At 45.2% G+C, this 22,462-nt stretch overlaps 1 protein-coding gene across 2 annotated transcripts in view; it reads left to right on the top strand.

Annotated features, from left to right (window-relative positions):
* Positions 1-21,197, top strand: part of LOC126292228 (GILT-like protein 1) — a 56,067-nt gene extending 34,870 nt beyond the window's left edge. For both annotated transcript variants that reach the window (XM_049986100.1, XM_049986101.1), the window contains exons 3-6: positions 3,517-3,690; positions 6,319-6,465; positions 15,177-15,245; positions 20,942-21,197. In XM_049986100.1, the coding sequence (XP_049842057.1) occupies positions 3,517-3,690; positions 6,319-6,465; positions 15,177-15,245; positions 20,942-20,974 (423 nt within the window). In that variant the 3' untranslated portion in view covers positions 20,975-21,197. The remainder of the gene's footprint in view (positions 1-3,516; positions 3,691-6,318; positions 6,466-15,176; positions 15,246-20,941) is intronic.
* The last annotated feature ends 1,265 nt before the right edge of the window (positions 21,198-22,462 follow it).

Here is a 22,462-nt window from a genome sequence, read left to right as displayed (position 1 = left end):
TTTAAAATTTATATTATTGGCTCACTTCTGCCTCTGCTAATACTTTTACACACTGTACATTTGCCTCATGTTATCCCATCTTAAACTAATGTCTAGTTTTTTCAGTAACACGTACAGGGTGAAAACTCTGGGAGGTTGCAGGGGACATCAAAAGAAATATTTTTCCCTAATGACATTTTTTCCTATGAGGATTATTTAAACCGGTGGAGGCCGTATTACGCTATTCAGTCGTTAGAGGCCGTATTACGATCTTCAGTTGTACGCAACTGCTGTCCACCAGTGTAGCAGTGCATTGTCTCTGTTTACTAATGGAGCGATACACCTGGAGTGAGTACACTGATATGGTTGGTTCGTACTACGTAGCGCACCACAACGGACGAGTTGCACAGCGGGTTTATCAACAACAATATCCTAATCGCCGTATCCCGCATCATACGACCTTTGATGCTGTGTACCAACGTCTGCGTGAGACGGGATAATTTGGCATATTACATGGACAGGGGCGCCGTCGCACGGTAAGAACGCTGCAATTTGAGGAAGCTGTCTTGCAGTATGTGGAGCGGGATCCTTCAATGGGCACTCGTGCAATTGCACGTAACATGGGGACGAATCAGACGAACGTAAGAACAGTCCTTCGAGAGCAATTATTACGTTCATGTCACTTACAGCGTGTCCACAACCTGGAACCAGTTGATTATCCACCCAGAGCACAGTTTTAGGAATTGTACCTGCAACAGTATGAAACGCATCCTACATTTCCATTTTCTGAGTTGTTTACCGATGACACAACGTTCGGGCGTGCTGGAGTCTTCACCATGCACAATTTGCATGTTTGGAGTGAGGATAACCCACATGCCACAGTTAATAGCGCTCCTTGGACCAACGGTTCCCAGAAGCGTGGATTGGGAGGCGTGGTCCCGTACCATGGCCTGCTCGATCCCCAGATATGTCCCCTTTGGACTTTTTTGTGTGGGGGAGAGATGCGAACCTTGTTTACACAACTCCTGTTGCATCAGAAGAGGATCTGGTTTCCCGAATTGTAGTAGCAGCAGCAGTAGCAATTCAGGATACTCCTGGGGTTTTTGCCGGTGTCAGACAGAACATGATCCGACAGTGTAACCTTTGTTTACGTGCCAATAGAGGCATTTTTGAAAATCTACTTTAATTGAAATTGGTTTGTGATAATGAGTTGTTTCTTGGTCATTAAAAAATGGAAAAGTGTTTGTTCGTTTAATTAATTTGCAGCCAGAGAAATCTTCACCTACCGGTTTAAGTACTTCTCAGACGAAAAAATGACATCAGGAAAAATATTTGTTTTGATGCCCCCTACAACCTCCCAGAGTTTGTCGGTTTACATACTTTTCACCGTGTAGAAACCCTGCAAAAACTAGCAGTCTCCTTCGTGGAAATAGATAAGTTCACTCTGATACCTAAAGTCACACTTTGTAAAATATTTACGATCTTCACTGAAATATTTTTTATATACAGAAGAAAGTTTAGGACCACTATTAACAGACACTGGAACTGTTTGATGATAGAAGAAAACTAAACTAAAACTGAACTCCGTCCGAACAGGCCTTGGTAGACGTGACGGCACCAGCAGCCGACCATATGGGCTGAAACCGGTCGGCACTAAATAAATAAAAAAACGCGTTTAAGTCTGTTTTCTTAATACTAAGTCACTGTACGATGTACGGCGAACGTTTCCGTTTTGCCAGTGCGGCGAAATTTGGCGTTGATGGGCTGTGGCAGCAGGCGACTGACGCGTGTCTATGCTGACAGCACGGCATCGCCTGCAGCGACTCTCCTGCCCTCGTGACTATATCGGATGGTAGGGTTCGAGTGCAGCGTGGACCCCTCGAAGTCAGGGACTCAACTTGTCAGCAACACACCACGCCAGCTAGTGGTGCCTTGTGTTTACATGGGACGCAGTGACTCCTCTGGTGCAACGGAACCTCTGCCGTGCCACATGACAGTGTTATGGGACCATTGCTTTTCACAATGTATATAAATGACCTAGTAGATAGTGTCGGAAGTTCCATGCGGCTTTTCGCGGATGATGCTGTGGTATACAGAGATGTTGCAGCATTAGAAAATTTAGCGAAATGCAGGAAGATCTGCAGCGGATAGGCACTTGGTGCAGGGAGTGGCAACTGACCCTTAACACAGACAAATGTAATGTATTGCGAATACATAGAAAGAAGGAGCCTTTATTGTATGATTATATGATAGCGGAACAAACACTGGTAGCAGTTACTTCTGTAAAATATCTGGGAGTATGCTTCCGAACGATTTGAAGTGGAATGATCACATAAAATTAATTGTTGGTAAGGCTGGTACCTGGTAGAGATTCATTGGGAGAGTCTTTAGGACATGTAATCCAACAAAGTAGGTGGCTTATAAAACACTCGTTCTACCTATACTTGAGTATTGCTCATCAGTGTGGGATCCGTACCAGATCGGGCTGACGGAGGAAATAGAGAAGATCCAAAGAAGAGCGGCGCGTTTCGTCACAGGGATATTTGGTAAGCGTGATAGCGTTACGGAGATGTTTAGCAAACTCAAGTGGGAAAGTCTGCAAGAGAGGCGCTCTGCATCGCGGTGTAGCTTGTTGCCCAGGTTTCGAGAGGGTGCGTTTCTGGATGATGTATCGAATATTCTGCTTCCCCCTACTTATACCTCCCGATCGAATATATTGCTTCCCCCTACTTACACTTCGTGAGGAGATCACGAATGTAAAATTAGAGAGATTCGAGCGCGCACGGAGGCTTTCCGGCAGTCGTTCTTCCAGTGAACCATACGCGACTGGAACAGGAAAGGGAGGTAATGACAGTGGCACGTAAAGTGCCCTCTGCCACACACCGTTGGGTGGCTTGCGGAGTATAAATGTAGATGTAGATGTAGATCTAGATCTTCACCTGCTTGAAGACCATTTGAGCCATTCGTGGATTTCATGTTCTCGGACAACAACGCACGACGTCACTGGGTCACACTATTCTTGTGGATTGGTTTGAAGAACATTCTGGGAAATTCAGCGAACGATATGGCCACCCTGACCGCCTGATAAGAATCCCCCAGAACATTTATGGGGCGCCATCGAGAGGTCAGTTCATGGCCTGAATCCTGCACCGGCAACACTTTCGCAGTTATGGACGGCTGTACAGGCTGCGTGATACAATATTTCCGCAGGGAACTTTCAGTTAGTTGTCCAGTCCATTCCACGTCCAGCTTCTGCTCTAAGCCGGGCAAGAGGAGGTCCGACACGATATTGGGAGGTGTGCCACCACTTTTGTCGCCTCAGCGTACGTTGTTAGAATTAATACTCTACCTCTGCCCTGTCACGTGGAGACTGACGACCTTGCTTTCAGCTATAAACAAAGGGACGTTGGCTCATCCGACACCTCAAATTCTGGAAAATGTGTCATCACTAGTTTAAATGTTAGAGAGAGTTGAGCCTTATGTATAACTTTACATCATTGTCTCTTTGCGCTAACGTTCTTATCCTCCTCTTTCCAGGTAACCACTACCTCAAGCGGCTACGAGTTTAGTTGTCAGCACGGGCCAACGGAATGTCTGGGCAACAAGCTACACGCGTGTGGCATCGCACTGGCAGAGAGCAGGACGCTGCAGGTTTCGTACGCCGCGTGTATGATGAGCAACTACACCGACGTTGAGTCAGCTTCTGAAAAGGTGAGTGCAATCTGAAACTTTATTTCTGCAAACCTGCAGCACACATTATATTGTGAGCAATCTTTTCAGGGTCCTTCGTAACCCAAGGTCACTGATATTTCAATACGTATGAATCTGTACACTGAGCAAGTATCGAAGGAAACGAACAAGAAATTTGGAAAGGGAATCAGAGTTGAGGGTTAATGTTGGTAGGAGGAGAAGCTTTGTTGAACTGTCGGTCATTAAAAAGGAGGGGGTTTATGTCTCTATAAATGGGGTATGAATCCGTTATCTTAATGTGCTTACTTTTTTGTAATATTACTTTACTGTAAGAGATTGTAATTCCGGCATATATACGAAAGGACTTGGAAGACCATTTGAAACGAATGGATAGTGTATTGAGCAGACATAATGCCTTATGTTGTAACCATAAAACTCCACAAGTTCATCATAGAAGTAAAACAAGAGTAAAGGAATTCAGTCGACTTGATTCCGGCGATGCTGAGAGACCTACATTACCATATTGCAGTCCCTGTGTTGTTCTAAAGCACAATGACGCAAAAACATGACAACACGAAAAAACAATTAGAGTAGTGAAATTTCGGGAATATGTTTGCCTAGGTAACATGTGTAAATGATGAACACTGCAAGATCGCAGGTTCATGTAAGCGCGAGGCAAGCCATTGAAAATGTGAAATGCTGGTACATTAATAACCGGTGTAACCGCCAGAATCTCGAATGCAAACATAGAAACGTGCATGCATTGTGTTGTACAGGAGCCGAGTGTCAGTTTGTGACACGGAGGTTCACTTCCTCGGTCAATACAGGGGCTGTTAATTCTGTTTGTTGACGACGCTGGAGTTGTCGTCCGATGATGTATCATATGTGCTCCATTGGAGACAGATCTGGTGACCGAACAGGCCAAGGCAACATGTCGACACTCTGTGCAGCATGTTAGATTAACATAGCAGAATGTGGGCGAGCGTTATCCTGTTGGAAAGCATCCCGTGGAATGCTGTTCATAAATGACGCCACAACAGGTCGAATCAGCAGACTGGAGAACAGATTTGCAGTCAGGGTGTGTGCGATCACCACGAGGGTGTTCCTGCTGCCATACGAAATCGAACTCCAGACCATAACTCCAGACGTAGTCCCAGTGCGTCCAGCACGCACGCCTCCTTCTCACCAACACACGGCCATCACTGGCACCGACGCAGAATCAACTTTCGTAAGAAAACACACCTCCACCCTGCCCTCCAAAGAGGTCTCGCTCGACACCAATGGGTCGCAAATGGCGGTTTTTTGGGGTCCGTGCAGTAACAGTTCGTTGTATCGCTGTGGTGCCAACTGCTGATGAAGTGAATGGTTATGTTCGGCTACTCGGAGACCTCTTCCAGCCACTAATGAACTTGATTTTCCCAAAAACGATGGAATTTATATGGATGACAGTGCGTCATGTAGCACCATAATTGTTCACCACTGGTTTGTAGAGCGTTCTGGACAATTCGAGCAAATGATTAGGTGACCCAGCTTGGCGGCCGTGAATCCTATTGAACATTTGTGGCACATAATCGAGAGCCCAGTTCGTGCACAAAGTCCTACACTGGGAACACTTCCGCAGTTATGGATGGCTGTAGAGGCAGCATGGCTCTATTTTTGGAGGAGATTTGCAACCACTGGTTGAGTTCAGGCCATGTCTCGTTGCTGCAGTTCGTCGTGCAAAAGGAGGTCCGACACGCTATTAGGTAGTGTCCTATGACTTTTGTCACCTCAGTGTGTATATATACTCGGTAAGCCACTTTATGCTGTGTGGCTCAGGGTACTTACTCCGCTCCACCATTCCCCTCCCATTGCCAAGGGTTCAGAGGAAGAGCGCCTGTTGGCAAACCTCCATATGGCTGCATGAGATTGAGTTACGCCGATTCAAAAACGTGATTATTTCACGAGGTTTACGTATGTTCCCCGACTCTTGCTAGAGTGTAAGGTCTAGGCGGTTAGCCTCTGCGCAATGAGCAACGCCCCTGTCTTTCACCGCCTGCCACTCGCCGTCGACACGTAGGCTGAACGAAGCCGTCAGTGGTCGACGCTGTAGCCTCTCCTGCTTTAGTCGTACCAAAGCACAAAGTTCACGAATGGACTGCATGCGGGTTTTGCAAGCTACCTCTTGCATGTATGAACTGTTTTCAATCAGGATTCCACTGATGAATCTCGGCCCGGCACCCGCCTCTACTGCAAGTAGTTTTAGGTGGTCATTCCTCCTGAGATCCCCACCAGACGCAACAGTAGAGCCTCTGCACGTCTTTCTGGATTTCACTGCGATTTTTCAGCGTTTCGAGTTCCCCGTGTGTCACAACTTTGTCTACTGCTCCTGACACAAAATCATATGCGTGAATATAGTGAATGGCAAACGGGCCTGCAACGCCGCCTTCGATTTGTCCTCAGTAACTTTAAAATTTGAAGAATTTTTGTGTATTATATCTACTGAAGTGTAACTTTACGCACTTTTTAAAGCTATTCTCGCAGCACACGACTGTCTTGCAGTGTTAGCTGGGTAACTGTGTATTTGTATAGCTAAGTAAATTGTCCATTATAATATTTTTACAGAAATACTTATATGTGTCTTTTTTTTCTTTCCTCCAATGCTTGCAGTGTGCTGGCGAGTTGGGCCTGTCGTTTCCAACCATTTCAGACTGCGCAAACGGTCAGGCCGGCAGTGAACTCCTGAGAGCGTACGGGAACGTTACCAGCGACCTCAGTCCTGCGCTCACCTTTGTTCCGACAGTCACCCTGAACGGGGTGAGTCGAACGATACACACGTTGTGTTCAGCTCAGTTCCAGTCACACTTTATGTGAACAAGATATAACTCCTTAAACTACTGTTGCTTTTGAAATTTACAAAATTGAAACGATAACTGTTAACGTATCTGTTTAGCTAAACTAAATAACTTGCACGTACACTGATGGAAATTGAAATAAGAACACCGTGAATTCATTGTCCCAGGAAGGGAAACCTTATTGACACATTCCTGGGGTCAGATACATCACACGATCACACTGACAGAACCACAGGCACATAGACACAGGCAACAGAGCATGCACAATGTCGGCACTAGTACAGTGTATATCCACCTTTCGCAGCAATGCAGGCTGCTATTCTCCCATGGAGACGATCGTAGAGATGCTGGATGTAGTCCTGTGGAACGGCTTGACATGCCATTTCCACCTGGCGCCTCAGTTGCACCAGCGTTCGTGCTGGACGTGCAGACCGCGTGAGACGACGTTTCATCCAGTCCCAAACATGCTCAATGGGGGACAGATCCGGAGATCTTGCTGCCCAGGGTCGTTGACATACACCTTCTAGAGCACGTTGGGTGGCACGGGATACATGCGGACGTGCATTGTCCTGTTGGAACAGCAAGTTCCCTTGCCGGTCTAGGAATGGTAGAACGATGGGTTCGATGACGGTTTGGCTGTACAGTGCACTATTCAGTGTCCCCTCGACGATCACCAGCGGTGTACGGCCAGTGTAGGAGATCGCTCCCCACACCATGATGCCGGGTGTTGGCCCTGTGTGCCTCGGTCGTATGCAGTCCTGATTGTGGCGCTCACCTGCACGGCGCCAAACACGGATACGACCATCATTGGCACCAAGGCAGAAGCGACTCCATTTGTCCCTCCATTCACGCCTGTCGCGACACCACTGGAGGCAGGCTGCACGATGTTGGGGCGTGAGCGGAAGACGGCCTAACGGTGTGCGGGACCGTAGCCCAGCTTCATGGAGACGGTTGCGAATGGTCCTCGCCGATACCCCAGGAGCAACAGTGTCCCTAATTTGCTGGGAAGTGGCGGTGCGGTCCGCTACGGCACTGCGTAGGATGCTACGGTCTTGGCGTGCATCCGTGCGTCGCTGCGGTCCGGTCCCAGGTCGACGGCCACGTGCACCTTCCGCCGACCACTGGCGACAACATCGATGTACTGTGGAGACCTCACGCCCCACGTGTTGAGCAAATCGGCGGTACGTCCACCCGGCCTCCCGCATGCCCACTATACGCCCTCGCTCAAAGTTCGTCAACTGCACATACGGTTCACGTCCACGCTGCCGCGGCATGCTACCGGTGTTAAAGACTGCGATGGAGCTCCGTATGCCACGGCAAACTGGCTGACACTGACGGCGGCGGTGCACAAATGCTGCGCAGCTAGTGCCATTCGACGGCCAACACCGCGGTTCCTGGTGTGTCCGCTGTGCCGTGCATGTGATCATTGCTTGTACAGCCCTCTCGCAGTGTCCGGAACAAGTATGGTGGGTCTGACACACCGGTGTCAATGTGTTCTTTTTTCCATTTCCAGGAGTGTAAAATGTTCTGGAGACATCACTAAAATCTTCTTATTTCCTTTAATAATATGCTGCAGTATTTGTCTGTTATTACCAACGTGCTTAAGACTTGTTCATTCTTTACTATTTTTGTCTAGTTATGTTTTCCATCCAGCTCCAAATTTTCAACTCTGACTACTTCAGCCTTTTCCCATCTTCTTTCCATACCGTACCCGTTTCTATGCCACACAAAACCACTCTACACTCAAAACATATGACCAGACTTTTTCTGTGTCTACCGTTTTCCACATCACATCTTCTATTTGCTATTCAATGCTTTCTCATACACAGCACTTTTGGTTTTTATTTAGTGATTGAATATTTTATCCTTATTTATTGAGGTTGCTAAGTATTTCAAATTCTTTCCATGTTGAACTGTATCCTATTCTAATCTTGTGATTGTCTTTGTTTGCCTTTGTAGTAATAGCCTTGTTATTTTTAATATTAATTCTCATTCAATACGTACCTCCCCCAATGAACCATGGACATTGCCGTTGGTGGGGAGGCCTGCGTGCCTCAGCGATACACATAGCCGTACCGTAGGTACAACCAGAACGGAGGGGTATCTGTTGAGAGGCCAGACAAACGTGTGGTTCCTGAAGAGGGGCAGCAGCCTTTTCAATAATTTCAGGGGCAACAGTTTGGATGATTGACTGATCTGCCCTTGTAACACTAACCAAAACGCCCTAGCTGTGCTGGTACTGCGAACGGCTGAAAGCATGGAGAAACTAAGGCCGTAATTTTTCCCGAGGGCATGCAGCTACACTGTATGGTTAAATGACTATGGCGTCCTCTTGGGTAAAATATTCCGGAGGTAAAATAGTCCTCCATTCGGATCTCCTGGCGGGAACTACTCAAAAGGACGTTGTTATCAGGAGAACGAAAACTGGCGTTCTACCAATCGGAACGTGGAATGTCAGCTCCCTTAATCGGGCAGGTAGGTTAGAAAATTTTAAAAATGGGAAATAGATACGTTAAAGTTAGATACAGTGGGATTTAGTGAAGTTCGGTGGTAGGAGGAACAAGACTCCTGGACAGGTGAATAAAGGGTTATAAATACAAAATCAAATAGGGGTAGGTTTAATAATAAATAGGAACATAGGAAGCTACTACAAACAGCATAGTGAACGCATTATTGTGGCCAAGATAGATACTAAGCCCACGCCTACCACAGGAGTAAAAGTTTATATGCCAACTAGCTCCGCAGATGACGAAGAGATTGATAAGATGAAAAAATTATTCAAATAGTGAAGGGAGACGAAAATTTAGTACTCGTGGGTGACTGGAACTCGATAGAAGGGAAAGGAAGAGAAGGAAACGGAGTAGGTGAATATGGAATGGGAGTAAGGAATGAAAGAGGAAGCCGCCTGGTAGAATTTTGCACAGAGCGCAACTTAATCATAGCTGACACTTGGTTTAAAAATAATAACAGTAGGTTGTATACGTGGAAGAGGCCTGGAGACACTGGAAGGTTTCAGATAGATTCTATAATGGTAAGACAGAGATTTAGGAACCAGGTTTTAAATTGTAAAACATTTCCAGGAGCAGACCACAATCTATTGATTATGAACTGTAGGTTAAAACTGAAGAAATTACAAAAATGGTGGGAATTTAAGGAGACGGGACTTGGATAAACTGAAAGAACCAGAGGTTGTAGAGAGTTTCAGAGAGAGTATTAGGGAACGATTGACAAGAACAGGGAAAAAAATACAATACAAGAAGAATGGGTACCTTTGAGAGATTAAATAGTGAAGGCTAAAAAGTTGAGGGCTATTAGAAATCGTTGGGCAACAGAAGAGATGTTGAATTTAATTGATGACAGGAGAAAATATAAAAATGCAGTAAATGAAGCAGGGAAAAAGGAATACAAGCGACTCAAAAATGAAATAGACAGGAAGTGCGAAATGGCTAAACAGGGATGGCTAGACGACATATGTATGGATGTAGAGGCAGATATCACTAGCGGTGACATAGATACTGCCCACAGGAAAATTAAAGAGGCCTTTGGAGAAAAGAGGACCGCTTGTATGAATATCAAGAGCTCATAGGGAAACACAGTTCTAACCAAAGAAGGGAAAGCAGAAAGGTGGAAGGAGTATATAGAGGGTCTATACAGGGGCGATGTTCTTGAGGACAATATTATAGAAATTAATGAGAATGTAGATGGAGATGAAATAGGAGATGTGATACTGCGTGATGAGCTTGACAGAGCACTGAAAGACCTGAGTCGAAACAAGGCCCCGGGAGTAGACAACATTCCATTAGAACTACTGATAGCCTTGAGAGAGCCAGCCAGGAGAAAACTATACAATCTGGTGAGCAAGCTGTGTGACGCGGGCGAAATACCCTCAGACTTCAAGAAGAATATAATAATTCCAATCCCAAAGAAACCAGGTGTTGACAGATGTGAAAATTACTGAACTATCAGTTTAATAAGTCACGGCTGCAAAATGCTAACACGAATTCTTTGCAGACGAATGGAAAAACTAGTAGAAGCCGACCTCAGGGAAGATCAGTTTGGATTCCGTAGAAATAATGGAACACATGAGGCAATACTGACCCTACGACTTATCTTAGAAGAAAGATTAAGGAAAGACAAAACTTCGTTTCTAACATTTGTAGACTTAGAGAAAGCTTTTGATAATGTTGGATAGAATAATCTCTAATTATGAAGGTGGCAGGAGTAAAAACAGGGAGCGAAAGGCTATTTACAATTTGTACAGAAACCAGATGACAGTTATGAGTCGGGGGGGGGGGGGGGGCACGAAATGGAAGCAGTGGTTAGGAAGGGAGTGAGACGGGGTTGTAGCCTCTCCCCGATATTATTCAATCTGTATATTGAGCAAGCAGTAAAGGAAACAAAAGAAAAGTTCGGAGTGCGAATTAAAATCCATGGAGAAGAAATGAAAACTTCGAGATTGGCCGATGACATTGTAATTATGTCAGAGACAGCAAAGGACCTGGAAGAGCAGTTGAACAGAATGGACAGTCTTCAAACAAGGATATATGTAGGTTGGAACTTAAATAGTGGCAACTCTGCTGTGGAGACACTATGCAGTGGAATCTACTATTGTCGCTGAAGCACACTTTGCTGACATATCTACCTTACATCCGAGCAAATGGACTCGCCAATCCCACGTCACCGGTGTGCGCACAATCTAGGGAAAAACAGTCACTTGTGAGCGAGCGGTCTAACGTAACGGTGTCACTGTGTTTTCGAAACAGCAACAGTGGAGTTGGATCAAGACTGAATGTGCCAGAGGTCGTACAGCACGACAGTGTCATCAAGGTCTTCAAGAGGCGTGCGGGAGATCGGCATTGCCTTACAGAGCGGTGGTTCAACGAAGGTCGGCAAACTGTGGCAGACATGCATCGCATTACGTTTCTCCACGGGAGACCGTCAATGCACAGTATTATTGTTAGATTTTGGAGCATCACCTGCGACCAGCTTTGCTAAAGAAGCGGCGACACTTCCTGCGCAACCCACCCATCGTTTTGCACGACAATGCGTGGGCGCATACAGCGCAAGCTGTGGCTGCTCTGGTCGGTCGATGGGACTGGGAAGTACTGTACCACCCACCATACGCCCCGGACTTCAGTCCTTGTGACTTAGATTTGATTCCGAAAATGAAAGAACCACTTCGTGGCATTCGCTTTAGAACTGTTCCAGAGATTCGACAGGCAGTAGACCGCTCCATTTGCACCATCAACAGAACAGGCTCTGCTAACGGTTTACTACACTTTCCACATCGCTGGCAACGGATTGTACACAACGCTGGTGACTACTTTGAAGGGCAGTAACAGCTGCAAACGTGTAACTCTTTATGTATCGGGTGTGAATAAATAGTTGCCATATTTAAGTTCCAACGCTCGTAAGATGAACATCAACAAAAGCAAAACGAGGATAATTGAATGTAGTCTAATTAAATCAGGTGATGCTGAGGTAATTAGATTACACACTTAAAATATTAGATGAGTCTTGCTATTTAGGGAGCAAAATAACTGATGATGGTCGAAGTAGAGGGGATATAAAATTTAGACTGGCAATGGCAAGGAAAACGTTTCTGAAGAAGAGAAATTTGTTAACATCGAGTATTGATTTAAGTGTCAAGAAGTCTTTTCTGAAAATATTTGTATGAAGTGTAGCTATGTATGGATGTGAAACATGGACGATAATTAGTTTAGACAAGAAGAGAATAGGTTTCGAAATGTGATGCTATGGGAGAATGCTGAAGATTAGATGCGTAGATCACGTAACTATTGAGGAACAACTGATTAGAATTGGGGAGAAGAGGAATTTGTAGCACAACCTGACTAGAAGAAGCGATCGGTTGGAAGGACACGTTCTGAGGCATCAAGGGATGACCAAGTTAGTATTGGAGGGGAGCGTGGAGGGTAATAATCGTAGAGGTAGTCCAAGAGATGAAAACACTAAGCAGATTTAGAAGGATGTAGGTTACATTAGTTACTGGGAAATGAAGGAGCTTGCACTGAATAGAGAAGCATGGCGAGGTGCAACAAACCAGTCTCAGGACTGAAGACCACAACTACAAACAACAATTTACCTCTACAAATAAAATTATGTTCTCACATCCTGCCCGCCACACTCACACGCACGCACACACACACACACACACACACACACACACACACAAACACACACACACACACACACACACACACACACGCACACGCACGTGCGCGCGCGCGCGCACACATCACAGAGAGAGAGAGAGAGAGAGAGAGAGAGAGAGAGAGAGAGAGACATGTATACTTCAGTGCCAGTTTGAAGAAAGCCATAACATGTAATGGCTATATATGCTAGTAGAAACTATATCCAGATTCGTTTGTAGTGAAATTCTAATACTATTTCGCCATTAGTCACTATTGTCGTTGCAACTGAAGATGCCAAACGTTTCTGTGCAGTGAAAGCTTCCAGTAACGCAGTAAATTAAAGTGCTGATTTTTTATCCCCCTTGTGTTAAGCAACCGATCAAAGAATCTACTAAAAGTGAATGTAGGAAGTATAATCTGAACATACATCTGAGCCGGCCGATGTGGCCGAGCGGTTCTAGGCGCTACAGTCTCGAACTGCTCGACCGCTACGGTCGCAGGTTCGAATCGTGACTCGGGCATGGATGTATGTGATGTCCTTAGGTTAGACAGGTTTAAGTAATTCTAAGTTCTAGGGGACTGATGACCTCGGACGTTAAGTCCCATAGTGATCAGAGCCATTTGAACCATACATCTGAGTTTTACGCTTGTGCCAGCAAAATAAAATGTCCACATTTCACACGAGTTGCACAGTCTCAGTTACGAACATTTTACGTATTCCATTCATATTATGAGGTGATCATATTAGTTTCATAAAGACACTTTTCCACCAGGTTTCAGTTATAATTTTGTAAGAGTATTTGCTTTATTTCCACAGTGCCTGGTCTTTCCTGCATCTTGGATGCACTTTTGAGATGTAGCTAGTTTTCTTTAGAACATTGGAGGCGCTTGAGGTATAAACTGAGAATAAACGGCTTTGCATACCCTTCCCTGCTGTGACAACATCCGACACACCTCACCCGGGCTGCTTTGTGCACAAAAAGAAGGCTTCCAGGTGAATCTGCCTTCTCCTTCTTCTCCTCTGGGACTCTCTTCGCCGTCACTGAAGAGACATTCATCGCCTATGCAGCTCGGTTGGTTACTTTACAGACTGATATTAAATGACCGAATTTTCACTATTCTTATCAAAGTAAACTCGTAATTTTTGTGTCTAGTTTTTACGAAAAATGCCGTATAGGTTCCTCAGTGGCTTTTCATTTATTACAAGGTCTCGGATCGAAATTATCAGTGCGAGTTGCAAGATAAGACCTGATGATGAGGGTAGGCGAAACGGCGTAGTAATTGAAAGTACATTGAGCGATCTGCACGACATTTTTCGAATAAATTTATAATGACCGCGGTGCCATGCAGTGAGTTTACTGCCTTTATTAACAAACTGTGTATATACAGGGTGTATCGCTTAAACTTGCACCGTACATACAAGGATAATGGAGTGCGGTGCCGGCGCGCGGTTTCCACAGAGTGAACTGACTATCAAGGGCTCGTATTATTATCCAGTAGACAGACAACAATACTTCTTAGAAGGCGTATTTTTTGTGCAAAGGTACTCTTTTGTTAATGGAACAATGCGTATTGAGACCAACAGACTAAAAGTAGTGTGAATTGGAGAGTCAGTGGTTTTCGTTGCCGGAGTCTAGTGTGAGTCGTTTATGAGATAAACGTGGTTTGAAGAGTTCCCGCGAAGTTGCTAGGTACGACGTTGTTACGTTTGCTTACCGTGTCTTGTGTGTGCCTTGAGTGCACTGCGACTTCCTGATGAGTCTGTCAGTCTGACGGTCCAGGTAGTAGGCAGTGAGTGGACGATGAGGTTTGCCAGTGTAGGAAAAGCCGAAATGCACCGTATTTCCTTTTAGTGAATTTCTAATGTTATTTTAGGAGCTTGGGTGAAACGTTATTCTGACCTTAACAGTACCTACATGATTGGTGGTGGGTTTACTGTTTGCAATGTCACTAACTAATTTTGAGTCCATAACCCAGTCCATAAAATACCCTCTACCTAGAAACCCGTGTTTCAGGCTATTCATCTCTTCACAAGTTTCACACTGGTCAGTGGGCGCCACAAGAGTTTTGTTTAGATTTCTCTTTGTTGCGATTGTCTTCTGGACTTCTTCGCATCAAAAGGTCTTCACGTCACACGTGGTGAATGCGAAGCGTAGGTTGTCCCAAATGTTGTCTCTGTTAATATTCGTACTTTCTTTTCGTGGATTCTATTCGGTCGTAGTCCCTTTACTGGCCGATTGTAACGTATTTTTTGTATTTATTTTCTCTCGAAAATTAATTTCACTCTAAATGTGATACGGCCCTTTCACAAAAGATGTAATGTAGCTTAGTTCATAGCGACTGCAGTTTGACTTTCGTGGAGCAGGACAACGTTTTTGATCTATATTACGCAGATCATAGGAACAGTAGAAGCGTGTGACTGCGGATTCAGATAACGAATGCTTGTGCGACATTGTCTCGTCTGTTGATGTTGGGTTCGTACTTTATTGCTGCTTCAACACCTTTATTACTTTTTTTTCAGCTCAGAGGCAATCAGACGGCCGTGTTGGGTGACTTCTGGGAACAAGTTGTTGAAACGTCCTTAGAAACAGTAAGTAAACCCATTTTTTGTGATTACATATGTACTCGCTCATTACATGTAGTGTTTATCGGTTGAGCCTGATGCACAGATTCTAAATGCTACTCTTTTTTGTCAGTGGCTGTTCGTTTCAGTTCCATGTTACTGTCACATCCTACATTCCTCTGGACGGCTTCCAAATACTCGTCCTACGCCGTCAGCTTCTTTTCTTTCTCTGCACTTCCCTTCAAGAATATTATTGACGACGGTGTTGTGTCTCATGACATGTGCGATAAATTTTATTTTACCGGTTTTCGGCTTAACAAGGCCATCTGCAGACAGTTTAATGAGTGTTGTATGTAAACAACATTGGAAAAGAAGTTACACATCTAGATTGAAGCAGAAACGTACAGTAAATAAGTTCATTGACACCGTGGTGGTAACGCAATGTAAAAAGTAAAATGTTGAACAGTAAGTAAATAAAAACGGAGTAAAGAGGAAAAGACTTTCACACAAAACAGTAACAGCAAGACTACATAACAATTTATAAAATAAACAAAATCAATAAAATAAAATAAAATTAGTACTTGACAAGGCTACTTCAGGATGAATAAAACATGGAGAATGATACACAAACCAATTACAAGAAGAAAGACTTATCAGTGAAACTACACACTATATAAAGAACTTATATCACTGAGATAAACAGAAATGAATAAGTGCAGGAAAGTGGAGGAGTGTGAGGGAACATACAGTAAATGCGTTTTCCTCCATTTATTCATTTCTGTTTATCTTAATAATAATACTTAAGTTCCTCAAACATTCTGTAGTTACATTGATAAGTCTTTCTTCTTTTAATTGGTTTTTGTATCACTCTCCATGTTTTATACCTCCTGAAGTGGCCTCGTCAACTACTAATTTTATTTTATTTTATTGTTTTTGTTTATTAGTATAAACTGTTATGTGAGCTTTCTGTTCCTGTTTTGTGTCGAAGGCTTTTCCTGTTTATTCCATTTTTATTTATTTATTGTTCTACATTGCATTACCACCGCACTATCAAAGATGTTACTTACTATACGTTTCTGCTCCAATGTAAATGTGGTACTTCTCTTCCATTGTTGTTTACAAACATGTTGACTTCTTTGGTGGCAATACTCAGTAAAAGTCTGAAGATGGCCTTGTTAGCCTAAAACCGGTTAACACAATAAAAGTAATACTGGACAAAAAAGCAAACTAGCACTTTTAGTTTTATTATAATGTTAATCTGCCAAGAACAGATTGAAGATTCAGTTAACATGATAAAAATTTAATTCTGGTAAATGCACAGCAGCTCTCTAAGACACTATGTTACGTGTCCTTAGTTATCCTCGAACAACTACTTGCCATAAAAACGTTCGAAGCAGGTACACTTACACAAGGCTGCGGCAGCCTTGTGGTTCGATTTCAAAAGCCTACAGGCGACTGTAAGTTTAGACCTTGACAGTAATCAGTTTAATCTGTAAGCCTTCCGCTTGTCTACTTAGCGACGCATCTGCTGAATTGATTCTGCCCTCTGACAGTAGCTGCTGTTGTAGCCTGCTTAGGAGGTTATCACTGTTATCATAATCTTAAATAAAGCTTGAATGCTGAAATAATTTAATGAAATGGTGGCCATGTCATTATTGTAATGAGTTATTGATGGGTGATTAATATATCTACATCGGATTAATCTTTTATTGATCATAAAATAGCATAAACAGCACAAGTTAAGCGAGATGACAAATAAATCACGAACTGTTGGCAACGCAAATAGAAGCAACAAGTGATTAGCACTCGCCTCGGAGGTGTCTGGTTGGCAAAGACTACGGCTTATCTGTTCAATCTGTTTGCACTGGTTCAAAATGTGGATAACGCAATCTGAAATTACCTAACGCTTTGATGGATTTATTCCACACCAAAGTTATACTACGTTGATGCAGCCGAGAACAGGAGGCGAGACTGTGATTCTGTTTGCCGTAACAAGATAGAGCAGTAATACTGTATCCCTTTCTGAATGCGTAGCACTGTCTCGGGTGACGCTCGTGGAACACGCTTCTGGAGAGCAGCGATGTACGGCGCCTGCCTGCAATGTGTGGGCACGAAATACGTAGAGTCACGGGCAGGCGAAATGTTAGACAGATCGCAATTACTCTCTGACGGAGCCCCGTAATCTCAGAAGCTTCCAGCGTGTGACACCCCTGTTCGTCGCTCACACCATGGACCAATTTGAATCACTTATACGTCAGTGAGCACAAGGAGGTTCAAATGCCACGGTGGCGGACCTGATACAAATAAGGATGTTCACGACACAGTGAGTCGTCTGACATGATTGAGGTCTAAACTGGCGGAGAGCCGAGTCTTCACCACGGGCTCGGCAGTCCCAATCAGCGACAGTGCGAAGTCACGCTCAGGGCGAGTGTTCAAGGTGCAATCCGCCCACACTAAGACTCAAGATCAGAATCTCCTCTCCAGACCATATTCTGCATCAGAAGCCCAATTTCTCCTCTCAGACTTCCCATCATACCTTGATAAACCCGAAAATAGCATCCACACAACCACCCCTACGACGATTTTGCGCCCATCACAGGACTCCATGAGCGCTGTCACCCCTCTAGCTACTCTGCTCCACCCTTTAGCCAATCCTAACCAAAGTTAATAATATTCTTTTCCCTGTTGGAGAAGCAGCCAGTGCGCGACTCTTAAAATCCCATGCACGGTGGAGATGTTACGCTCCCAAATTATTTTTCCTATGGTCACTTCGGGCAGCCTGTATTGAGCTTTCGTTTAGGCCTGAAGTGAACAACACATTTATGACTTGGACGGGCCGAATGTTACAGCATGTCCGACCAGGGGCCTGTGCTAACATAAGAGAAGTGCTTTTGTGTCTCAACATAGACCGTATCAGAGCCACCATAAATGTTGCGTTCCGTCCTAAAATTCTTCCAAAGTCCTACGGCTTCCCCAAAAATCTCGGCAGGCAGGCGATGCTCCGAAAACGACCAGCTTTGCAAAGAAGTGGCGACCCTTTCTGCGCAACCCACCCATGAAGTGAAATGTCGTGTGACGAGGGCCACCCGTCGGGTAGACCGTTCGCCTGGTGCGAGTCTTTCGATTTGACGCCACTTCGGCGACTTGCGCGTCGATGGGGATGAAATGATGATGATTAGGACATCACAACACCCAGTCACTGAGTGGAGAAAATCTACGACCCAGCCGGGAATCGAACCCGGGCCCTTTGGATTGACAGGCTGTCGCGTTGACCACTCGGCTACCGGGGCGGACAACCCACGCATCATTTAGCACGACAATGCGCGGACGGATACAGTGCAAGCTGTGGCTGCTCTGTTCGGTCGATGGGACTGGGAAGTACTGTACCATCCAACATACTCCCCGGACTTACGTCCTTGTGACTTTGATTTCATTCCGAAGATGAAGGAACCACTTCGTGGCAGTCGCTTCAGAACTACTCCAGGGATACAACAGGCAGTAGACCGCTCCATTCGCACCATCAACAGAACCGGCTCTGCTAACGGTATACTACGCCTAGCACATCGCTGGGCAACGGGTTCTACACAACACTGGTGACTACTGTGAAGATCAGTAACAGGTGCAAACATGTAACTCTTTTTGTATCGGTTGTGAATAAATGGTTGCCACTATTTAAGTCCCAACCTACGTAGATACCAGATTACTGTGAAACTCTGGAATCTGCTCAAAGACAGATGCTATTAGCAGGCTTATGTGAAGAAAACACAAAAGAATTACTCTATAAGCCATTACAATTGCTACACCAAGAAGAAATGCAGATGATAAACGGGTATTCATTGGACAAATATATTATACTAGAACTGACATGTGATTACAATTTTACGCAATTTGGAAGCATAGATCCTGAGAAATCAGTACCCAGCACAACCACATCTGGCTGTAATAACGGCCTTCATATGCCTGGGCATTGAGTCAAACAGAGCTTGGGTGGCGTGTAGAAGTACAGCTGCTTATGGAGCTTCAACATGATACTACACTTCACACTGGCGTATTGTGAAGAGCCAGTTGCTCGGCCACCATTGACCAGACGTTTTCAATGAGTGAGAGATCTGGAGAATGTGTTGGCCAGGGCAGCAGTCGAAGATTTCCTGTATCCAGAAAGGCCAGTACAGGACCTCCAATATGCGATCGTGCATTGTCCTGCTGAAATGTAAGGTTTCGCAAGGATCGAATGAAGGGTAGAGCCACGGGTCGTAACACATAAGAAATGTAACGTCCACTGTTCAAAGTGCTGTCAATGTTTACAAGAGGTGACCGAGACGTGTAACCAATGACACGCCATACCATCACGCCAGGTGATACGCCAGTATGGCGATAACGAATACACCTTCCAATGTGCGTTCACAGGGATGTCACCAAACACGGGTGCGACCATCATGACGCTGTAAACAGAAACTGGATTCATCCGAAAAAAATGACGTTTTGCCATTCGTGCACCCAGGTTCGTCGTTGAGTACACCATCGCAGGCGCTCCTGTCTGTGATGCAGCGTCAAGGGTAACCGCAGCCATAGTCTCCGAGCTAATAGTCGTTGCTGCTGCAAACGTCGTCGAACTGTTCGTGCAGATGGTTGTTGTCTTGCAAAACGTCCTTATATGTTGACACAGGGATCGAGACGTGGGTGCAAGATCCGTTACAGCCATGCTAATAAAGATGTCTGTCATCTCGACTGCTAGTGATACGATGCCGTTGGGGTCCAGCACGGCGTTCTGTATTACCCTCCTGAATCTACCGATTCCATATTCTGCTAACAGTCATTAGATGTCGACCAACGCGAGCAGCAATGTCGCGATACTATAAACCGCAATCGCAATAGGCTACAATCCGACGTTTATCAAAGTCGGAAACGTGGTGGTATGCATATCCCCTCCTTACACGAGGCGTCACGACAATGTTTCACCAGGAAACGCCGGCCGACTGCTGTTTGTGTATGAGAAATCGGTGGGAAACTTTCCTCATGTCAGCACGTTGTAGGTGTCGCCAACTTTGTGTGAAGCTAATCATTTGCATATCACAGCATCTTCTTCCTGTCGGTTAAATTTCGCGTCTGTAGCACATCATCTTCGTGGTGCAGCAATTTTAATGGCCAGCAGTGTAATTCAGTTTCACCTTCATTTGTTAAGTTTTAGCGGTACTGCAAAGGCAACTGATGATTATTGTGGGTATTAAATGAGTTGCAAACTCGAATGATTAGTAACTGTGGACAACTATGTCAGTCATACTATCAATTGAAATTGAAATTCACATCTCGAATTACCAAATTACGCTGGCACTGTGCCGTGCTGCCTGTTTACCAACGTGCTGTCAGTTAGGGTATGTGCCTGCCGTATTGCGCGTACGCTGTGAGCTACGGTTATAGTAGGAGTACGTATTTCTCCAGTTGCCCGGCGAGTTACCATTCTGTTTTGGTAGACTCTTTTATTTCAGGTTAGGCAACCAGCAAAAATGGGTCGAATCGGTTTGCCCTGACTGAGGCCCTTTCCTTGTCAGTGTAACTCAGAACATGGCCCTGCCGCTGGTCACGTGAGCAAGGCAGCTACCGACATGGTCCGCCTTTTCGAGTGACGCTGGCAGATCTTAGGTGTGGCAGTAGCGGCCAGAGAGTCAACATCGTGCTGGAGGCGCCCCCGTGCTGTGCTGCGCTGTGTGTGTTGCGTGTTGCAGAAGTCGGAGACTAGGCGCTCCGCCGGCCACTAGAGTCCTGACAGCCGCCGCCTGCGTGGCCCCTGGAGCCGCTCTGGCTGCCATCCCGCCTGGCTCTGCCTGCCGCCTCTCCAGCAGGCTCACACCGACACCCGCGAGGAGCTGCCAACGCCGCGGGCCGCACGTCTGCAGGAACAAAATTCTGCGATCTTCAGCTTAAGAGGACGGACACAAATGTGCTCTGTATTAAACAATAAATGTACAACTTCACAACGAATACTACTTACTTTTCTTACTCACATACGTAACCTTCCACTGCCTACCACCCTCACATTAAATCCTTCCTTTGTGGTTGTGCCACAGTGGCATCATGCAGGGTGAAAAGTATTTAAACCGACAAACTCTGGGAGGTTGTAGGGGACATCAAGACAAATATTTTCCCCTAATTATTTCCTATGAGGAGTATTTAAACCGGTAGAGAAAGATTTCTCTGGTGGCATATTAATTAAACCAACAAACACTTCTCCATTTTTATGACCAAGAGACAACAAATTAACACAACCCAATTTCAAGTACATTAGATTTTAAAAAATGCCTCCATTGACACGTAAACAAAGGTTACACCGTCGGATCATCTTCTGTCTGACACCGGCAAAAACCCCAGTAGTGTCCTGAATTGTTCCTACTGCTGCTGCTACTACTACCTGGGCAACCAGATCCTCTTCTGATGCAGCAGGAGTTGCGTAAACAAGGTAGCGTATCTTTACCCACACAAAAAAGTCCAGAGGGGACATATCTGGGGATCGATCAGGCCATGGTACAGGACCACCTCTGCCTATCCACGTTTCTGGGAACCGTCGGTCCAGGAATCGACTCACATGACGACTGAAATGTGCTGTCGTCCCATCATGTTGGAACCACATGCGTTGTTTTATAGAGAGCGGGACGTCTTCCAGCAATTCTGCAATGATCTTCCGGCTGGGGTGGCCGAGGCGCTACAGTCTGGAACCGCGCGAACGCTACGGTCGAAGGTTCGAATCCTGGATGTGTGTGATAGGTTAGTTAGGATTAGGTAGTTCTAAGTTCTAGGGGCCTGATGACCTCGAAGTACAGTCCCATAGGGCTCAGAGCCATTTGGCTATGCTCTGGCGAGAAAGTTGTAATAGTGCCTGCCATTTAATGGCCTAAGTAGCAGATACGGCCCAATCAAATAGTCCCCAACAACACTGAACAACACATTAACGAAGAACCGCACTTGATGAGCGCTAGTAACTGTGGCATGTGGGTTAGCCTCACTCCAAACATGCGAACTGTGCATGTTGGAGACTCCACCACGCCCGATAGTTGCTTGATCGGTAAACAACACAGAGGATGGAAATGAAGGATGCATTTTACACTGTTCCATGTACCATTGCGAAAACTGTGCTCTGGGTGGATGATCAACTGGTTCCAGGTTGTGGACATGCTGTAAGTGAAATGAACGTAACAACTGCTCTCGAAGGACTGTTCTCACATTCGTCTGATTTGTCCCCATGTTACTTG

The sequence above is a fragment of the Schistocerca gregaria genome, chromosome 9, assembly GCF_023897955.1.
Source record: "Schistocerca gregaria isolate iqSchGreg1 chromosome 9, iqSchGreg1.2, whole genome shotgun sequence".
Classification (NCBI taxonomy): domain Eukaryota; kingdom Metazoa; phylum Arthropoda; class Insecta; order Orthoptera; family Acrididae; genus Schistocerca; species Schistocerca gregaria.
Note: the sequence above shows the minus strand (reverse complement) of the source record. Positions and strands in the feature narration are given on the sequence as shown.